This window comes from Rhinatrema bivittatum, chromosome 2, assembly GCF_901001135.1.
Source record: "Rhinatrema bivittatum chromosome 2, aRhiBiv1.1, whole genome shotgun sequence".
NCBI classification, from domain to species: domain Eukaryota; kingdom Metazoa; phylum Chordata; class Amphibia; order Gymnophiona; family Rhinatrematidae; genus Rhinatrema; species Rhinatrema bivittatum.
The window spans coordinates 694,011,099-694,033,544 of NC_042616.1; the positions used below are offsets into that span (position 1 = coordinate 694,011,099).

Consider the following 22,446-nt stretch of genomic DNA (forward strand, 5'->3'; position numbering starts at 1 on the left):
ACCTGGTGGAAGGAAGATGCATCCTAGGGTACTGAAGGAACTAAAAAATGAAATTTCTGATCTATTAGTTAAAATTTGTAACCTATCATTAAAATCATCCATTGTACCTGAAGACTGGAGGATGGCCAATGAAACCCCAATATTTAAAAAAGGCTCCAGGGGCGATCTGAGAAACTATAGTCCAGTGATCCTAACTTCAGTGCCTGGAAAAATAGTAGAAACTATTCTCAAGATCAAAATCGTAGAGCATATAGAAAGACATGATTTAATGGAACACAGTCAACATGGATTTACCCAAGGGAAATCTTGCCTAACAAATCTGCTTCATTTTTTTGAAGGGGTCAATAAACATGTGGATACAGGTGAACCGGTAGATGTAGTGTATTTGGATTTTCAGAAGGCGTTTGACAAAGTCCCTCATGAGAGGCTTCTACGAAAACTAAAAAGTCATGGGATAGGAGGCAATGTCCTTTTGTGGATTGCAAACTGGTTAAAAGACAGGAAACAGAGAGTAGGATTAAATGGTCAATTTTCTCAGTGGAAAATGGTAAACAGTGGAGTGCCCCAGGGATCTATACTTGGACCGATGCTTTTCAATATATATATAAATGATCTGGAAAAGAATATGACGAGTAGGGATGTGAATCATTTTTTGATGATTTAAAACAATCGTCAGATATATTTTAAATCGTCAAAAATTGTTAAGAGTCGCAATACAGTAGAAATTCCCCTGATTTATTGTGAAAAATCGTAAATCGGGGGAGGGCAGGGAAAACCGGCACACCAAAAAAAACCCTAAACCCACCCCGACCCTATAAAAGAATCCTTACCTTCCCCCACCCTCCCGAACCCCCCCAAAACTTTTTACGAGTACCTGGTGGTCCAGTGGGGGCGCGGGGACCGATCTCCTGCTCTCGGTCCATCGGCGCCATTTTGGCTGCCACTCAAAAATGGTGCCGATGGCCCGATAAAAAAAAACCCACCTGACCCTTTGAAAATGACCCCTTAGCTTCCCCCACCCTCCCAATCCCCCCAAAACATTTTAAAATTACCTGGTGGTCTAGTGGTGGTCCCGGGAGTGATCTCCCATTCTCAGGCCATTGGCTGCCACTCATAAAGATGGCGCTGATGTCCCTTTGCCCTTATCATATGACAGGGTATCTGTGCCATTGGCCGGCCCCTGTCACATGGTAGAAGCACTGGCTGGCCGGCACCATCTTTAAAGATGGCCACCGCCATATTTAGATGGCCGCCGCCATATTTAAAGATGGCCGCCACCATCGTAAAGATGGCCGGCGCCATCTTTAAAGATGGCGCCGGCCATCCAGAGCTCCTACCACGTGACAGGAGCCGGCCAATGGCACAGATACCCTGTCACATGGTAAGGGCAAAGGGCCATCAGCGCCATCATTATGAGTGGCAGCCGACGGCCCGAGAACGGGAGATCGCTCCCGGGACCACCACTAGAGCTCCAGGTAATTTTAAAATGTTTTGGGGGGGGGGGCTCGGGAGGATGGTGGAAGCTAAGGGGTTGTTTTTAAAGGGTCGGGTGGGTTTTTTTTTTTTTATCGGGCCATCGGCGCCATTTTTGAGTGGCAGCCAAAATGGCGCTGATGGACCGAGAGCAGGAGATTGGTTCTCGCGCCCCCACTGGAACACCAGGTAATCGTAAAATGTTTTGGGGGGGTTCGGGAGGGTGGGGGAAGGTAAGGGATTAATCTTAAAGGGTCGGGCCTCACTAAAAAAAAAAATAACGATGTGAATCGGAACCAATTCCGATTCACATCACCCATGATCAGATTTTTCCCCCCTCTAGCTGAACCCGATCGTCTTAACGATCGGGCACACGATTCACATCTCTAATGACGAGTGAGGTTATCAAATTTATGGATGATACAAAATTATTCAGAGTAGTTAAATCACAAGCAGACTGTGATACATTACAGGAGGACCTTGCAAGACTGGAAGATTGGGCATCCAAATGACAGATGAAATTTAATGTGGACAAGTGCAAGGTGTTGCATATAGGGAAAAATAACTCTTGCTGTAGTTACACGATGTTAAGTTCCATATTAGGAACTACCACTCAGGAAAAATATCTAGGCATCATAGTGGATAATACTTTAAAATTGTCGGCTCAGTGTGCTGCAGTAGTCAAAAAAGAAAACAGAATGTTAGGAATTATTAGGAAGGGAATGGTTAATAGAAAGGAAAATGTCAGAATGCCTCTATATCGCTCCATGGTGAGACCGCACCTTGAATACTGTGTAAAATTCTGTTCGCTGCATCTCAAAAAAATATAGTTGTGATGGAGAAGGTACAGAGAAGGGCAATCAAAATGATAAAGGGGATGGAACAGCTCCCCTATGAGGAAAGGCTGAAGAGGTTAGGGCTGTTTAGCTTGAAGAAGAGGTGGCTGAGGGGGGATATGATAGCGGTCTTTAAGATCATGAGAGGTCTTGAATGAGTAGATGTGAATCGGTTATTTACACTTTTGAATAATAGAAGGACTAGGGGGCATTCCATGAAGTTAGCAAGTAGCACATTTAAGACTAATCGGAGAAAATTCTTTTTTACTCAACACACAATAAAGCTCTGGAATTTGTTGCCAGAGGATGTGGTTAGTGCAGTTAGTGTAGCTGGGTTCAAAAAAGGTTTGGATAAGTTCTTGGAGGAGAAGTCCATTAACGGCTATTAATCAAGTTTACGAAGGGAATAGCCACTGCTATTAATTGCATCAGTAGCATGGGATCTTCTTAGTGTTTGGGTAATTGCCACGTTCTTGTGGCCTGGTTTGGCCTCTGTTGGAAACAGGATGTTGGGCTTGATGGACCCTTGGTCTGACCCAGCATGGCAATTTCTTATGTCCTTATGTTCTAAACCAATAGAAAAGTGGCTAGAGAAAGAACAAGAAGAATGGGAGAAAATTGGTGAGGGAGAACAATAGTGGGCAAAATGAAAAGAAGCATTTAAAAAGATAGAAAGCTGAAATCTAGAACCTCCAGAGTAGCATTCTCTGAAATGCTCCCTATTCCCCAGAGGCAGGCAGAACTCCGGAGTCTCAATGCATGGATGAGGCAATGGTATAGGGAAGAGGGATTCAGTTTTGTAAGGAACTGCAGAACCTTTTAGGGAAGGGGGAGTCTTTTCTAAAGGGATGGACTCCACCTTAACCAGGTTGGAACCCTGCTGCTCGTGCTAACCTTTAAAAAGGAGATAGAGCAGCTTTTAAATTAAATGAAAAGGGAAAGCTGACAATCATTCAGTAGCACACGGTTCAGAGGGAGGTATCTTTGAAGATACAAATGAAGCATTAGAGTTAGGGCTTCCCAACAGATAGGTTCCAATAATAAGAAAAGTAGTCCATGTGTCTATAAGTAAAGAATCACCTGAGCTAAAATATTCCAAATTATTGCTGTTAACTGAAAAGCAGAATGTTAATACAAACAAAAAACACACTTGTAAATGTTTGTATGCTAATGCCAAAAATCAAAGAAGATGAGAGAATTAGTGTGTATAGCAGTGAATGCTGACATAGTCTTAATTAGCATCTCAGAGTCATGGTGGAAAGAGGATAACCAATGGGATTGTGTTATACCAGGGTACAAATTATATCGCAATGACGGAGAGGAACATCTTGGTGGTGGAGTGGCGCTTTATGTCTGGGATGGCATAGAGTCCAACAGGATAAAGATCCTGTATGGGACTAAGGGGTCAATTTTAAGACATGCCCATGCATGTTCATGTGTGTGTGGTTCCCAGCGCACGCATGTGGACACACAGATTTTATAACATGTGCGCGGTGGTGTGCTCATGTTATAAAATACAATGGCCACATGCACATGCATGCTGAATTTTAAAATCCGTGCACACATGTGCGGATAGACTATGACTCACGCACACAGGAGGGGGAATGTTACAAAGCAATGCGCATCGATGCGGGTAGGGCTTTCCCAGTTCCCTCCCAGTCCACTCTAATTAAGGAGTAGACTGGGATGGACTGGGATGGAATTTCCCTATATCATTATCTAACCTTCCTATCTCTTCCCCTCTCCTCCACAAGCCCTTTTCCCTACCTATTAGGGTTTGTTTTTTTTTTCTACTTACTTTAACTTTGGAGTTGAAGTAACCTCTGTGTGCCAGCTGGCTGCCAGCGTGTGCTTCCCTGGGTCAGCAGCTAATGGCGCTGTCCAGGCCTGCCTCCCTGCCCTACCCCTCCCCACCCAGATCATGCCCCCAGGCCTGCCCTTTTGGAGAATCCCGGCACTTCTGTGCATACCAGGGTTTACGCACATGGCAATGCCCATTTTAAAATGTGACAAAAATATGAACAGATTTCTCACTTATAATGGACTATAGAAAGTATAATACTTATTTTTCCAGCAACCATCATATAGCACAGGGTCCGAGATATTCACCTGGTAACCCTTGAGAGCTAAAAGCTTCTTTGTGCTGTGAGTGTAATCATCGGTTGCTTTGGAAATGTATGAACATAAAGTCTCATATGAACAGGTAAAGTACTTATCTTGATGTTGACAGAGATGAAACTTCTCTGTAATGAATGCCGCTGAATGAGAGGATGTTCTATTTGTGCCGGGTTTTTTTACAGGTCCCTTTCAGGTCTTCCTTATGATTCCTCCTGTAGCTGCGCCACAGTAGGCATCTCACCTTTTTCTGGAGGCCGCTCTGAAGCCAGGGCCTCGCCTGAGTAATTGTCCGGATCCTGCTCCACGGCCTGGGAGGCCTTCGGTGTTCCAGGCCTACTCGAGACCTGCTCCACTGCAGCCTGGATGCTATGGTGTGGACCACACCCTTCTCCTAAGGGGCGGGCCTGCGGCTCCTCTCCACTCTTGTAAAGCCAGCGAGGGGGCGGACCATCTGGACTCCTCCCAGGGAGTTGCCTGCTTCTGGGCTATAAAAGCTTTGCTCCAGCACTCATGCCTTGCCTTGCATTGGAGTTTCTCCTCTCTGGATGTCTCCTCTTCCAGCGCTCCATCAGGACTCCGTATTTGCTTCAGCTTGGTGTCCGTGTCTTGCATGCTCTGATGTTTCATGATGTTCCCTGGTGTTTGTTCCTGACCCTGATGTTTTAACTTGCTTTTGACTGCCGGTGTGCAGTAACCTGCTTTAGACTGCCGTGTGCAGTATCGCTGTAGACTGCTGGTGTGCAGTACATTTCCCTGGACTGCTTTGTGCAGCATATTTCCTTTCCTGCACTGGTTCTGCTCCAGCGGATGTGGGACAGGGTGGTCCGTGACCAGACCAGTCGTACTGGCTGTGTAGGGCGCCCTGAGGGACAGTGCCAACGTCTGAACCTCCCTGCTTGTTTCAGAGTCTATGGCTACAGTACCTTGCTTTGGAGTCTACGTCTACAGTATCTTACTTTAGAGTCTACGTCTACAGTCTGTGGTTCCCGAGTCTTCGTCGTCTGTTTTTGAACCTTCGTCTGCCCATGACCTTGAGTCAGGCCTGCTGCCTCTTGCCATCTCAGTGGCAGGTCCGAAAGGGCCGGGAATGGAGGACTGTTCATCACCAACACTCCACATATTGGTTCCAGAGGCATGCAGGTCCGGCTGTGGGTCGGGCCCACGCTGCACCTACCCTTGGTGCGGGATCATGCCAGCGGCCCAAGGGCACACTTTCTCTAATGGGGACTGCTCTCCTAGCACCCTCCAGTAACACTTACGCTGTCAAAGTTCCTGCACTGACAGGAAGCAAATCTGCAGTGGCGCTGATCACACACAAAAACCTGGAATAAGCCGCATGTCGTAATGCTGTAAAAACACTGATATGGCATACTTATAAATTCATTCTCACAAACAAACTGGCTGGACCCCTGAAGAAGGAGATCACTCTGAAACCCTGCAGAGTCGGGCGATTCAACAGCGAGCATAAGGAAGACCTGAAAAAAAAACATGGCAGAAACACAACAGCCTCTCATTCAGCGGCATTCATTACAGAGAAGTTTCATCTCTGTCAACATCAAATTAAGTACTTTACCTGTTCATATGAGACTTTATGTTCATACATTTCCAAAGCAACCGATGATTACACTCACAGCACAAAGAAGCTTTTAGCACTCAAGGATTACCAGGTAAATATCTCGGACCCTGTGCTATATGATGGTTGCTGGAAAAATAAGTATTATGCTTTCCATAGTCCAATATAAGTGTTCATATTTTTGTAGCATTATTTTTCTCACAGATAGAGGATTTTCTTTATACCATTTTAAAATGTGTGCACCGCGCACAAGGCCCGGTCACGTACATAAACTCCGAAATTTATGAGCGTAGCCTTTTTAAAATATGAGCTTAAATGCACAATCAAATCTTTATAGGTAGAAATCCCTTGCTTGTTGGGGAAGTATATATTGATAGGTGTATATTACTGTCCACCTGGCCAAGATGATGAGACAGACAGTGAAATGCTAAGAGAAATTAGGGAAGCTAACCAAATTTGTAGTGCAGTAATAATGAGAGATTTCAATTACCCCAAAATTGACTGGGCAAATGAAACATCAGAACATGCTAGAGAAATAAAGTTCCTGGATGGAATAAATGACAGTTTTATGGAGCAATTGGTTCAGGAACCAACGACAGAGGGAGTAATTTTAGATCTAGTTCTCAGTTAAGCGCAGAATTTGGTGAGAGAGGTAATGGTGGTGGGGGCCACTTGGCATTAGTAATCATAATATGATCAAATTTGAATTAATGACTGGAAGGTGACAGCAAGTAAATACATGGCTCTAGCACTAAATTTTCAAAAGGGAAAGGTTGATAAAATGAGAAAAATATTTTAAAAACCCTGAAGATGCAGCTACAAAGGTAAAACGTTTGCAACATGTAAGATAAGGCCATCGTGGAAAGATTAAACAATTTCTTTGCTTCTGTGTTTAGTGAAGAGGATGGGGAGTTACCCAATGCGGAGATGGTTTTCAAGGGTAAATTTTTAGGTGAACTGAACCAAATAATGGTGAACCTGGAAGATGTGATAGGCCAGACTGACAAACTGAAGAGTAGTAAATCACCTGGACCAGATGGTATATACCCCAGGGTTCTGAAAGAACTAAAAAATGAAATTTCAAACCTATTTCAATTAATTTGTAACTTATCATTAAAACCATCTGCTGTACCTGAAGAATGGAAGATGGCCAATATAACTCTTATATTAAAAAAGACCTCCAGGGGGGATCCTGGAAACTATAGACCAGTGAGCTTGACTACAGTGCTGGGAAAAATCGTAGAAACTATTATAAAGAATAAAATCACAAAACTTTTAGATAGACATGGTTTAATAGGATACAGCCAACGTGATTTACCAAAGGGAAGTCTTGCCTCTCAAATCACCTACATTTTTTTGAAGGGGGTGAATAAACATGTGGACAAAGTTGAATCAGCAGATGTGATGTATTTGGATTTTCAGAAGGTGTTTGATAAAGTCCCACATGAGAGGTGTCTAAGACAACTAAAAAGTCATGGGAAAGGAGGTGATGTCCTTTTGTGGATTACAAGCTGGTTAAAAGACAAGAAACAGAGACTAGAGTAGGATTAAATGATCAGTTTTCACAATGGAAAAAGGTAAACAAAGGAGTGCTTCAGGGATCTGTAATTGGACTGTTGCTTTTTAATATGTTTATAAATGATCTGGATAGAGGTACGATGAGTGAGGTGATCAAATTTGCGGATGACACAAAATTATACAAAGTAGTTAAATCTCAAATGGATTGTGATAAATTGCAGGAGGACCTTGTCAGACTAGAAGATTGGGCTTCCAAATGGCAGATGAAATGTAACATGGACAAGTGCAAAGTGATGCATATAGGGAAAATAGCCCTTGCTGTAGTTATAAAATGTTAGGTTCTATCTTAGGAGTTACCACCCAGGAGAATGAGTGTCTTTGTGGATAATACATAGAAATCTTAAGCTCAGTGTGCTATGTTGATCAAAAAAGCAAACAGACTGTTAGGAATTATTAGGAAGGGAATGGCAAATAAAATGATGGATGTCATAATGCCACTGTAATACTGCATGTTGAGACCATATCTTGAATAATGTATGCAATTCTGGTCGCCACATCTCATAAAAGATATAGTTGTACTGGAGAAAGCACAGAGAAGGGCAACCAAAATGATGAAGGGGATGGAACGGCTCCCCTATCAGGAAAGTCTATGCCAAGAAGTGCAAAGTCATGCATATGGGGAGTGGAAATCCGAATGAACTGTACTCATTGGGGGGGGAAAGGCTGATGTGCACGGAGCAGGAGAGGGACCTTGGGGTGATAGTGTCTAATGATGTGAAGACAGCGAAACAATGCGACAAGGCGATAGCAAAAGCCAGAAGAATGCTGAGCTGCATAGAGAGAGGAATATCGAGTAAGAAAAGGGAAGTGATTATTCCCTTGTACAGGTCCTTGGTGAGGCCTCACCTGGAGTACTGTGTTCAGTTCTGGAGACCGTATCTACAAAAAGACAAAGACAAGATGGAAGCGGTACAGAGAAGGGCGACCAGGAAGGTGGAGGATCTTCATCGGATGACGTACGAGGAGAGATTGAAGAATCTAAATATGTACACCCTGGAGGAAAGGAGGAGCAGAGGTGATATGATACAGACTTTCAGATACTTGAAAGGTTTTAATGATCCAAAAACAACGACAAACCTCTTCCGTAGGAAAATAATCAGCAGAACCAGGGGTCACGATTTGAGGCTCCAGGGAGGAAGATTCAGAACATGAAGGCCAGTATAGAAATGTTTTAAATAAATAAATAAAATGTCAGGAAGTATTTCTTCACGGAGAGGGTGGTGGATGCCTGGAATGCCCTTCCGGAGGAAGTGGTGAAGACCAGAACTGTGAAAGACTTCAAAGGGGCGTGGGATAAACACTGCGGATCCATAAAGTCAAGAGGCCGCCAATGAAGAGTGGGTGACTCGCCAGAATGATGGCTATTGACACAATACCCTTATTAAATAAACATACACATGCTTACTGTGACTCCTACATCGCTCTAAGCTTCAACAGCAAGAGGTAATGGAAAAAAGGATTTGCACTCACAAAGAGGGGAGTAGCTGGCTTGTTACGGCGGTTACTACCCCAAACCAAATATGCCTGATACTTCACTTTCAATGCATATACAGCATAGCTCTCTGCTTCAATGACAGGGGAGAAGAATAACTGATACTTCACACATCCAGCAGAGCTCTCTGCTACAACGGCAAGGGAGAAGAAAAAGGGTTCACACTCAAAAAGCGGGGAGTAGCTGGCTTGTTACGGCGGTTACCCCAAACCAAATGTGCCTGATACTTCACTTTCCATGCATATCCAGCATGGTTCTCTGCTTCATCGGCATGGGAGAAAGACTGATACATCACGCATTTCCAGCATAGCTCTCTGCTTCAACGGCAGGGGAAAGAAAAAAAACCAAAAACAAAAACAAAAAACTGATGCCTCACGCATATCCTGCATAGCTTCAACGACAGGGGTGAAGAAATAAAGGATTTGCAATCACAAAGCGAGGAGTAGCTGGCTTGTTACGGCGGTTACTACCCCAAACCAAATGTGCCTGATACTTCACTTTCAATGCATATCCAGCGTGGCTCTCTGCTTCAATGGCAGGGGAGAAGAAAAAAAAACCAACAAGGGCTGTACAACATAGTCTGGGTAAAACAAATGAGCATGGGTGTAGCTTGCTTATCGCGGCGGTTACTGCCCCTACTACCCCTGACTAATCAGGCTAGATGTTTCACTTGGATGCAGCTCCATCACTGCTCTCTACATTGATGGTGGGGGTGGAGGGGGAATGGAACAAGGAGCTAGGAGAGGCAGATAAGAATGAGAGAAAAGATGTGTGAGGCTTGCTGGGCAGACTGGATGGGCCATTCGGTCTTCTTCTGCCGTCATTTCTATGTTTCTATGTTTCTAAGATGTTAGGGCCGTTCAGCTTGGAGAAGAGACGGTTGAGGGGGGATATGATAGAGGTCTACAAAATCATGAATGGACTTGATTGGGTCAATGTGAATTGGTTATTTACTCTTTCAGATAATAGAAGGACTAGGGGGCACTCCATGAAGTTAGCAAGTAGCTCATTTAAAACAAATTGAAGAAAATTGTTTTTTCTCAGGGTATAGTTATGGTCTGGAATTCATTGCCAGAGGATATGGTTACAGTAGTTTGTGTAATTGGGTTTAAAAAAAGGTTTGGATAAGTTACTAGAGGAAATATCCATAAACTGCTATTAAATAATAAACAATAGCAGCTTGAGATTTATTTAATGTTTGGGTACTTGCCAGATACTTGTGACTTAGATTGGCCACTGTTGGAAACAAGTTGCTGGGCTTGATGAACCCTTGGTCTGACCCAGTATGGCATATATTATGTTCTTAAAGGTATCAAATCTCTATTTTACAAAAGTAAACAAAATTAAGAGGAAAATGCTACTGATCTGGTTCTCAAAGGAGGTGGCTGAAAAAATAAAATCAAAAAGAACAATGTTCAAAAAGTATAAAAGATCGCAAAAAGAGGAACACAGGAAAGAATACCTGGTGAAACTGAGAGAGATGAAGAAATAAATCAAGAAAGCAAAAGTCAAATGGAAGAAAGGATTGCCAAAGAGTTAAAGTGAGGTGAGAAAACATTTTTCAGATATATTAGAGAAAGTAGAAGCCCGAACTGGTATAGTGAAATGGAAAGATGACAAGGAGCAATATCTAGAGATTCACAAAGAAATGACAGAAATATTAAACAAATACATCAAGAGTGTTCACTAAAGAAGACCCTGGAGAAGGACCATTGCTGGTTGACAAGCCCAGAGATTTATTTGGATTCTTTTATATACCGAAGTATAGCGTTTGCCTTCACTCCGGTTTACAGGATAACAACCTAATACATGAGAATGGGGTAGATGCAACTCCATTTACAGAAGAGAATGTATAGCTATGACTAGGAAAACTGAAAGTGAACAAAATCAAGGGCCAGATGAGGTATATCTCAGGACACGTATATAGCTCAGAGATGTGCTGGTGGGTCCACTGAAAGCCCTGTTCAATAGATTCCTGGAAATGAAGTGGTGCCTCAAGATTGGTAAAGAGCAGTTATGGTCCCAATTCACAAGAGTGGTTGCAGAGAGAAGGCTAGAATCTACAGGCCGGTTAGCCATACTTCGGTGATGGGAAATTTAATGGAGACTCAGCTGAAGGAAAGTATAATAAATTATCTACAATCCAGTGGGTTGCTGGACCCAAGGTTGCTGGACCCAAGGTTGCTGGACCCAAGGCTACTGCACGGAGCGGCAGTAGCCACAGAGGCATTCATGGAGCGGGATGCCAGTGGCCAGTGGTAGGTGTTCCACCTTCACGGAGCGGAAGGATGGAGGGCTGTCATCTCCCAATTAAATAAAAAACAAAACAAAAACAAAACAGGGATGGGATCCATCAGGTCTAGAGGACACATATAAAGAGCAGGTAGTAAAATACTGCACGGAGTGGCAGTAGCCACAGAGGCATTCACGGAGCAGGATGCCAGTGGCCAGTGGTAGGTGTCCATATAAAGAGCAGGTAGTAAAATACTGCACAGAGCGGCAGTAGCCACAGAGGCATTCACGGAGCGGGATGCCAGTGGCCAGTGGTAGGTGTCCACCTTCACGGAGCGGAAGGATGGAGGGCTGTCATCTCCCAATTAAATAAATAATAAAAAAAAACAGGGATGGGATCCATCAGTTCTAGAGGACGCATATAAAGAGCAGGTAGTAAAACACTGCATGGAGCGGCAGTAGCCACAGAGGCATTAACGGAGCGGGATGCCAGTGGCCGGTGGTAGGTGTCCACCTTCACAGAGTAGAAGGATGAAGGGCATCCATCTCCCAATTAAAGAAAAAAAGAAAAAAACAGGGATGGGTTCATGGGCTATAGGTATTACCAATTATTAGGCTTTTCAATATTTGATGATAGTTAATGTGACTTTCAAGGCATGCTTCACTTTCGGTGCATGTCCGGCATGTCTCCCTGCTTCAATGACAGGGGAAAAGAAAAACTGATACGTCACACATTTCCAGCATTGCCCTCTGCTTCATGGCAGAGAGCTATGCTGCCGCTTACCCAACTAATCAAACTTAATATTTCACTTGGAAGCAGCTCCATCACTGCTCTCTACATTAATAGTGGGGGTGAAAAGGGAATTAGAACATAAGGTTACTAAGAGCCAAGAGAAACAGTTAAGTATGAGAAAAAATAAGTGTAAGGCTTGCTGGACAGACTGGATGGACCGGTTGGTCTTCTTCTGCTGTCATTTCTATGTTTCTATGTTTCTATATTTCTATGTTTCTAACATGGATTCATCAAATGAAGGTCCTGTCAGACAAATCTGATTAATATTTTTGATTGGGTGACTAGAGAATTGGATCAAGGATTTCAGAAAAGCTTTTGATAAGGTCCCTGTATAGGAGGCTCATGAATAAAATGAGAAGCGTGGGGGTATGCGCCAAGGTAGTGGAGTGGATTACAATCTGGTTCACTGACAGGAGACAGTGTGTAATGGTAAATAGAACCTACGCTGAAGAGAAAACCGTGTTAAGTGGAGCACCACAAGGATCAGTTTTGAGACAGGTTATGTTTAATATCTTGTGAGCAACTTTGCAGAAGGGATAGAAGGTAAAGTTTGTCTATTTACAGATGATACTAAGATCTACAACAGAGTGGGCATGCATGAATGAGCAGGGAGAATGAAAAGTGATTTAAGAAAGCTTGAAGAGTGGTTGAAGATTTGGCATCCGGGATTCAATGTCAAAAAGTGCATCTGTGGTAGAAAAGAGTTGTATGTGATTGGACATAAAGACTAATGTGCATTGACTAGAAGAAGGGCCTTGGGGAAATAGTGTCTGGTGATCCGAAGGCAATATAGCAATGTGACAAAGTGATAGGTAAAGCCAGAAGAATGCTGGGCTGCATAGAGAGAGGAATAACCAGTAAGAAAAAGGAGGTGATAATGGCCTTATACAGGTCCTTGGTGAGGCCTCACCTGGAGTACTGTGTTCAGTTCTGGTGCCCATATCTCAATAAGGATAAAGTCAGAATGGAGGTGGTCCAGAGAAGGGCAATCAAAATGGTGTGGGGGTCTGTTTTTGAAGACTTATGAAGAGAGATTGAAGATCTAAATATGTATAGCCTGGAAGAATAGAGGTGCAGGGAAGATATCATACAGACCTTCAGGTACCTGATAAGTTTTAATGATGCACGAACTTCAAATCTTTTCCGTTGGAAAGGAAACTGTAGAACTAGGGGACATGAAATGAAACTCCAAGGGGGTTGGCTCAGAACCAGCATCAGGAATTATTTTTTCACATAGTGGATGGTAGATGCCTAGAATGCCCTTCTGGAAAAGGTGGTAAGGATAACAACAGTAAACAAATTCAAAAGGGCATGGGTTGAACACTGAGGATCACTAAAGGCTAGAGGTTGAAAATAAAGGGCACATGGCAGTAACCTGCAGAGAGTAGCAGGAAGGTATAGGGATAACTATCCTTAACCAATTAGCCTTCGGTATCCTGGATCATGGGCTGGTGAGGACCTCCCCACACTAGGGTGGGAGAGAAGGGGGCATTGGTAAAGGCAAGGTTCAGTTTATGTTACCTGTAATTGTTCTTGTTTGTTAATAAAGCTTCAGCTACTTATATTCCAAATCAATTTAATGGCATATGTCTATCTGTGAACTTATGTGTCTGAAACAGTCAGAATTGGTTGGAACATATAGGGGAGGGATGAGTTCCAGATGTCCCTGTTACCACCATGTTGCTTTCTGGTTTAGTACTATCATTTTATTCCACCATGAACAAAAAATTTGAAGGCTGTTATATTTTTTAAAGGACTAAAACCAAATTGTTCTAGTATATGGAATTTCAAGGCGACAAAGGCCATATCTTACTGGCTCATGTGCTACAACATCTTTTTAAAAATTGTTTTAATTGGTCCTTTAAAAGGTATCACAACTACAAAGAATCACTCCAGTTTTCTCTAGGATCAATATTGCTAATAGAACTCTATTCTGATCAGATGACTGAAAAAATCAAACTGAAGCAAACTTAGGCCTGGATTTATCAAAATGCAGTAAGTACCGCATGCAATTGGAAAAGGGGCATGGTTTATGCAAAAAATCAGTTTATTGCAATTTGTGCTAATTACTTATGTGAAGAGCTAAGTTAGTGCACATTTATTTATTTATTTATTTATTTATTTATTTATTTAGCGTTTTTCTATACCGGCATTCATGATTAGAAACCACATCATGCCGGTTTACATAAAACAAGGGGTGAGAACAAGAAACGAAAAAACAAGTGCAAGGAGAACAAAAGTTACATTACAACAGGGTCTTAAAACTGGGAAGAGAAATTAGAATAAGAGAGCCGAACGGTAGGGATTAAAATATTTAATCCCTAACATTATCTGAATTTGTGATAGGTGTCAGACCTGTTGTATTTCCTGCATGTGACCACTAAGTGGACCATTTTTGAGAAAGTGAGAGTGTGAGAGAGTGTGCCTGGCCATAATGTCACCCCCATAGGTAGGTATTTGTATCCCTATGGTAGGCCCACCTAGTAACTCGAGGTGGGGTTTAGGTATGAATGTAGGAGGTTAGGGGCCACTTTGACATTCTATGTCACACGTGCGAACAGAACAGTGGTCTCTTGTGAAGATCTGATGGCCTTCAGAGTGAGGAAACTCACTCCAAGATGAGATTTGGGCAATGTTCTCTCCATCTAGCTTGATGTTACCCAGGTAGAGAGTCCATCAAGCTAGGTTGAGAGAACACTGCACAAATCTCATCTTGGAGTGAGTTTCCTCACTCTGAAGGCCATCAGATCTTCACAAGAGACCACTGTTCTGTTCGCACGTGTGACATAGAATGTCAAAGTGGCCCCTAACCTCCTACACTCATACCTAAACCCCACCTCGAGTTACTAGGTGGGCCTACCATAGGGATACAAATACCTACCTATGGGGATGCCATCATGGCCAGGTTTTCTCTCTCTTTCTCTCTCTCTCTCTCTCTCTCACAGCCCTTCAATTCTCCTCAAATAGGCCTTACAGGAGACATCACAAAAGGCAACGAAACCTTATTGCACAGTCACGGCAGCTATCACACAGCCTAATGCAATTCAAAAAGGTGTAATTAAAATCAGCATTACAGCTGTGCAGTAGCTCTTCACAGACAGGCTAATCCAACTCCTTCTATTTTCTGAATTTGCACCATACAATATGGTGCTATCACATGCGTTAAACACGTTTTCGCATGCAAAAAGCCCCGTTAACACATGCGAAAATGCCTTATTGCATTTTGATAAATGACCCCCTTAGTGCAATGATAGCGTAAATGGTTGACCTGTTACGCAATATCAGTACTTTCTGAACTAAGCATAACAGACCTCTGATGTATGGCACTCAAAATGGCAGTGCATGGCCAGAATAGTATTACTAAGAGAAAGTGAGCATATGTACTCTACATTTTTTTTCACAGGGTGCAGGCAGGCACAGGAGCATTCTGATGCAATCCAAGACAATTACAGGATATACCTAAATGAACAAACACTGGCTGCTTTTCAAAAATTAAACTGACACACTAGCCCAGCTGAAAAATAGCAGTAATTGTGAATGAAACAAATCGTAACCATGGGTGAGCTCCTTCCTACTGTTTATGAACAGAATGAAAACAGTTGGAGATTTGTGCATCTTTAATTTTATACAAGTATTAGCATATTTCCTAGAGCATTTTGAACCTCCATAAAGAAATAATAAGGAACAGTTTGTCAAATTAATGGTGTTTTATTGGGATGATGGGCAAAAGTGACCAACATGATAAAAGAGATGGAACAGTTCTACTATGAGGAAAGGCTAATTAGGTTAGGGCACTTCAGCCTGGAGAAGAAATGATTGAGAAGAGATATAATAGAGGTCTATAAACTCCCGAGTGAATGGGTACATAGGGAAGAGTTATTTACCTTTTCAAATAGTACTAGAACTAGGGGATATTCCATGAAGATAACAGGTAGCACATTTGAAACAGATCATAGAAGATATTTTTTTTATACTCAGTGCACAATTAAATGTGAACAATATGGTGCCTGTAGGAAAACTCAGTAAACCATTATTAGCCATATAGACTGGTTATGAGCAAGAAGGATTGGATCTTTTTTTTTTTTTTTTTTTTAGATCTAACTGGGCACTTGTGACCTGGCTAACCTCTGTTAAAAACAGGATGCTTGGCTTAATGGATCTTTGGTCTGATCCAGTCTTACCATTTCTTATGGGTTTTTTTGTGTTTCAAGGAAATGTTTTTATTCATTTGAGACTTTGTTCTTCCTTTGTTCAGGAAAGGATTTTAGCAGTCCTAAAACTGTATGTCTTTAAGTATTTGTAAGTCTTACAGTGTGATACCTTGAAGCTCACATGTCATAGCACCATAGGCAGCATGGCTTTACAAGGAAAAAATCTTATCAAGCTTTTGTTAGATAACTCATATTTTGCTGAATTGTTTTTGCACTCAATAAAAATTAATACTAAAAAAAAAGCACATTTAATTGAATACTTTGATGTGACCACAGTATTAGGATTGGGATACTTTCAAGGTGATCTGTTTGGATATCAATCTGATACTTTTCACATAGACTGGTGAGTAGGCTAGCCAGTCTGGCAGTGGGAGAAAAATGCAAAAATTCTGTGAAGTTGGTTGAGTAACAGGATTTAGAGAGTGGTGGTCAGTAGGGTGCATTCTGATGATGGGATTATTACCACCAAGAAGAAGTGCTAAACCCAGTTATTTTTTGCCTTTCCATAAAGCTTTTTTTTTATATGACAGTGTAGAAGGATTGGAAGGGAAAGTGTTTTTTATTTGTGGATGATCTGAACACATGAAACAGAGTAGACATATTGGGAGAATAGATCAAATATGAATTTAAAACATTGGAAGACTTGTCAAGGATTTGATGCTTGTGTTTCAATCCTAAAAATGCAACAAGCAGTCACCAAAAAGAAAGAAACGTGGGTCATCATCTCTTATACCCTGGCCAGTGTAATAAAGCAGTTAAAAAAAAAACTATTAGGAGTGGAGAAGTAGTCTAGTGGTTAGAGCAGTGGGCTACCAACCAGGATTCAAATCCCACTGCCAATCCTTGTGACCTTGGGCAAGTCACTTTACTTTCTGTTGCTTCAGGTAGAAATTTAAGTGTGGATGCACTAAGCCACAATGTTTTTTTCACAGGAGAAGTCCCACTATCACTGGGCTATAGCCAAGTTAGTGGGTTTATCATCCGAAAAAAATTTGCGGTTGTATTGCTGCATTGCTTTGTCTTGTGGCACAACTCCGTGAGGCAAAACAACACAGCATTGGTGCTTTTTGTGCTATGGCAGCTCCCAAAGCAAGGGGTCACTATTTCCTTAAAGGGCAAACACATAAAAAAAAAAGTAACCCAAAAGTACAAAAGGTGTGCAGGGTCAAAATTAAACTGACACACTAGCCCAGCCCGGGGCTACCACTTGAGATGCCCCAACAGCCAAAACCCAAAACATTAAGTACATGTTCACATGATGATAGAGCCCCTCCTAACCTGATGAAAATATAAAAAAATGGATGCCATAATGTACCCCTCCACCCCGTTTTTCCATCAAAACCAAGTCTCACATGCGCCCCCCTCCTAGGAACCTCTATCCCAACAACCCCCCGGTTTCAAAAAACACCTTGATAATGTCTAGTGAGGAACTCCCCTCCCTCATAGGACTGGGGCAAGGTCCAAGCATCAGATCATACCCACATGACTGAGTTCCAGTGCCCAGTAGGGATGTGAATCGTTTTTTGACGATTTAAAATATCATCCGATATATTTTAAATTGTCAAAAACTGTTAGGGCCACGATACAATACCAATTCCCCCGATTTATCGTCAAAAAATCGTAAATCGGGGGAAGGGGGAGGGCAGGAAAACCAGCACACTAAAACCCCCTAAAACCCACCCCCGACCCTTTAAATTAAATCCCCCATCCTCCCGAACCCCCCCCCCCCCAAATGCCTTAAATTACCCTGGGGTCCAGCAGCGGTCCGTAGCTAAATCGGGGGAAGGGGGAGGGCAGGAAAACCGGCACACTAAAACCCCCTAAAACCCACCCCCAACCCTTTAAATTAAATCCCCCACCCTCCCGAACCCCCCCCCCCAAATGCCTTAAATTACCCTGGGTAGAGCGGCGGTCCGAAACGGCCTCCTGCTATTGAAACGTGTTGTCTTCAGCCGGCGCCATTTTGCAAAATGGCCGCCGCAAAATGGCGGCGGCCATAGACCAACACGATTCGACTGCAGGAGGTCGTTCCAGACCCCTGCTGGACTTTTGGAAAGTCTTGTGGGGGTCAGGAGGCCCCCCCAAGCTGGCCAAAAGTTCCTGGGTGTCCAGCGGGGGTCTGGGAGCGATTTCCTGCCGCGAATCGTTTTCCGTACGGAAAATGGCGCCGGCAGGAGATCGACTGCAGGAGGTCGTTCAGCGGGGGTCCGGAACCCTTGCTGAATGACCTTCTGCAGTCTATCTCCTGCCGGCGCCATTTTCCATACGGAAAACGATTCGCGGCAGGAAATCGCTCCCAGACCCCCGCTGGACCCCCAGGAACTTTTGGCCAGCTTGGGGGGGCCTCCTGACCCCCACAAGACTTGCCAAAAGTCCAGCGGGGGTCTGGAACGACCTCCTGCAGTCGAATCGTGTTGGTCTATGGCCGCCGCCATTTTGCGGCGGCCATTTTGCAAAATGGCGCCGGCTGAAGACAACACGATTCAATAGCAGGAGGCCGTTTCGGACCGCCGCCGTTCTGGACCGCCGCTGGATCCCCAGGTAATTTAAAGCATTGGGGGGGGGGGGTTCGGGAGGGTGGGGGATTTAATTGAAAGGGTCGGGGTGGGTTTTAGTGGGTTTTAGTGTGCCGACTCACGAATTTAACGATTTTCACGATACTTTACCCACCCAAACGGCAACAATACGATTCCCTCCCCCTCCCAGACGAAATTGATCGTTAAGACGATCGAGGACACGATTCACATCTCTAGTGCCCAGGCCTTCACCCAGTCATATGACTGGGGCAAGGTCATGTTGATGCTATTTTGGAAAATGGTCCAACTGGGCTCAGGACTAGGGGGCGCCCCAGGCCCTTCCATATGCATTTTTTCTTCAATTTCAGGTAATGGGGTACAGCCAGGGGGGTCAGGAGGAGTGGGTGGCCCTGGAGGATTCCCACTTGAATCCAATGATTTTTCTTACTTGGATGTTCCAAGGGGGAGTGGGCACCCCACTAGATACCAATGAGGTATTTTTATCAATTGGGGGTTGAAGGGGGTTGGGGGGGGGCATGTGAGATTTAGTTTTAATGGAAAAGGTGAATGGGGAGGTACATTATGGCATCAATTTTCTAACATTTGATTGGGTTGGAGGGGGGGTTACCATCACGCAGACATCATGCAAACATTTGATTGGGTTGGGGGGGGGCGGGGGTTACCATCATGCAAACATGCACTTAATGTTTTGGGGTTTGGGTGCTGGAACCACCTTGAGTGGTGGCCACGGGCTGAGGAGGAGGTTTGCTTTGATCCCCATACACCCTTTTGGCTACTTTTTTATTTTGGTGTGTTGGCCCTTTAAATCAATTGCGGGAACCTCGAGACCTACATTAGGGTCCTAATGCTCCCACGTTAGATTGACTTTTTCTCAGAAAGTGTAGTTAAATTAACATGGCTGACAACTCCCTAAGTTGACTATGTTAGTTTATTTATATAGTATTACCTACAATGAGCTGCTTTGTATAGATTTGCAAAATTCATGCATGCAAATTCCATGCAAAGCAGCTCATTGTAGTAGGGAAGGGAATTTTGGCAAGGCAATGTAAAATATTACTCATATCATGCGATATTACCATGATAGGGCTATATATCACGTTATATATGCTGTTTAATGATCGTTAAAGCCCTTCTATAGCTTGATGCATCACCCTAGTAGACTGTAAGCCGTCTAGGGGGTAGAGAAATACTTAAGGCACTTTGAAGTACCAAAAAGAGGAATAGAAATAAAATAAAATAAATAAATAAAATACTTGGGTGCAACAAAATGAGATATGACAAATAATAAAAGGAAAGTATATTTCATGTTCACTGATGAGATAACATGTTGACCACTATGTTCAGTACTATAAAGTTCATATCTACAAAAAGGACATTGGTAAGACAGAGGAAATTCACAGGACATCACTGAAATGGTGCATGGACTGTATTAATCATTTGAAAGGGGAGATATGATACAACATTCAAATATCAAGCAGTTTTAAGTAAGATAAGATACCCAAAGGAAGCATTTTCCATAAAATGAGAAGCTCAGGGATGAGGCTATCAGATGAAGCTTGAGGGGAAAAGACTCAAAAGAAAAGGGAAAGACTGGTGGAAATGATTTCCAGCAGAAACGATATGAGCCAAAATAGTGACACAATTCAAGTTTGTTTGGTACACACACAAAGGAACCTTAGTGACAGGACAAGATAAGAATATGATCAGTGATTGAACAGAATCTATGTTTGCTTAGTAGACAGGTTCAAATGGACAGACTGGACTAAGTGATCCATTTATGTTGACATTTTCTATATTTTTCCAAAAGTATTATCTCTGGTATTTAATTACTTAATCTTTTTTTTTTTAATTCATTAATTTTAGTTTTGGAAGATTAACAGGGAACTCCCCATTCTGCTTTCTTCTTGCTCATGACCCCAAATAGATAATTGCCAATTTATCTCCAGATGATGTAAAATGCAACGTAGCCTGAGCTGAATAGGACAATTTTCAGTGAGTTGCTGCCATTGCACATTAAGTAAAACAAATTATCCCTGTTGAAAAATAATCAGCTACAGGTTAAACATTTTATGTGGTCACACTTAGGGAAACCTGGTCATTTAATTTTGAAAAGGTGGTTCAAGCAGTGTTTCATGTCACTCTTGGTAAGAGACTCTAACTCAGGCAGCTTTTCCAAAAACTAGAAAGGAGCCCTATTTGAAGAGTTACATGACTTTCACAGATCATATAATTTGAACTCTTGCTGCTGTCTGTCTAGTACCTGCCTGCTACATTGAGTTTTATTGTTTAATTTCAGTGCAGAAAGGATGAGCAATGTTTGAAAATTTTCTTTGATCTTAAATTATTTATTTTTTTACATTTACAATATAAAGAACTTGAAAATGTAAAGCAGATATTTGTTAAAAAGTATTAAATGAGTAAACTAGGCTTACCATTTTCTTTGTCAACAAAGGCTCCCTGAGGAGATTCTGGGATTCCTTTCCAGACTGTAATTGGCTTTGGATAACCAGGATCCATGACTCGCATTTCTTCATTGTATCTCCAGTACCTGATGTTGGAAATACAAATAAGATAAAATAAATATTTTCTGCCAGACAGATGTGCAAGATGCAGGCTTTCATTTGTCATTCAGAATTTATAAACATCTCCGCCTGGCTAAACCACAGAACCACTTTTCTGTACTTATCCTCCTTGACTTTTCTGCCCTCTCTGACGTTGACATCCTTGACTTCATCCTATCCATCACTTCTTTTTCCTTTCACAGCCAAAACTCGCATTTATCTTTGTCCTTAGCTATGACAGCCTCCTCCTCTTCCTCTTACGCAAGCCTCCTCATCCTACACACTCACCCTTTGCAATCTATTCAGAATGTGCAGTAAGAATTATATCCAGCCTCCACAATCCTGTCTCCGGTTCTCCTTCCCGCTACTGAGTCCTGTCATTGTCACTAGTTCTGGCTCCAGCCCCACAAGTGTACATCCCAAGCCATACATTTACTGATAGATCTCTTAACATGAGTGGAAAATTTCACGGAAAAAAAAAAACAGTTTCATTGTTACTATATTACTGTGTTACATTGGAATTTTTCATTCAGAATGAAAAGGCTAAATAATACCTTTTATGCTTTTTGTGGCAGATTTATCCATGCATCTCTAACGGCCTATCTTAATCATTCACTACTGGAATCAATTAGCTCCCCCTTGGAGGAAAGAAAATTTCAGGCAAAAATGCATTTACTGCACTGGAGAAATAAAAATAATTATATCCTACATTTTGAAAAGGCAATTGAGAAGCCCTGCACATTTCAAAGAAAATTTCAAAGTTACCTGGATTAATTAAGTTCAATGTTATTTATTTACTTTCTTATTTAATTACTTATTTACTTATTAACCCGCATGTTATTTGTTAACTGTTTAGCAAGATTATATCATATTCTGTTTCTCAGATTAATTATGTTCAATGTAAATGTAACTGTTCAATGTAAATCGCTAAATGAAGCGATAGTTACGGTTCCTTGTAAACCGGGGTGATATGTATACTATACAGGAACTTCCGGTATATAAATTTAATAAACAAATAAATAAATAAATAAATAAATAAAAT

At 42.3% G+C, this 22,446-nt stretch overlaps 1 protein-coding gene across 2 annotated transcripts in view; it reads right to left on the reverse strand.

The window, feature by feature from the left end:
• The window catches only part of MMP16 (matrix metallopeptidase 16), a 940,897-nt gene that overhangs the window by 8,894 nt on the left and 909,557 nt on the right, over positions 1 to 22,446 (reverse strand). For both annotated transcript variants that reach the window (XM_029591617.1, XM_029591618.1), the window contains one exon: positions 21,276 to 21,391. In XM_029591617.1, the coding sequence (XP_029447477.1) occupies positions 21,276 to 21,391 (116 nt within the window). The remainder of the gene's footprint in view (positions 1 to 21,275; positions 21,392 to 22,446) is intronic.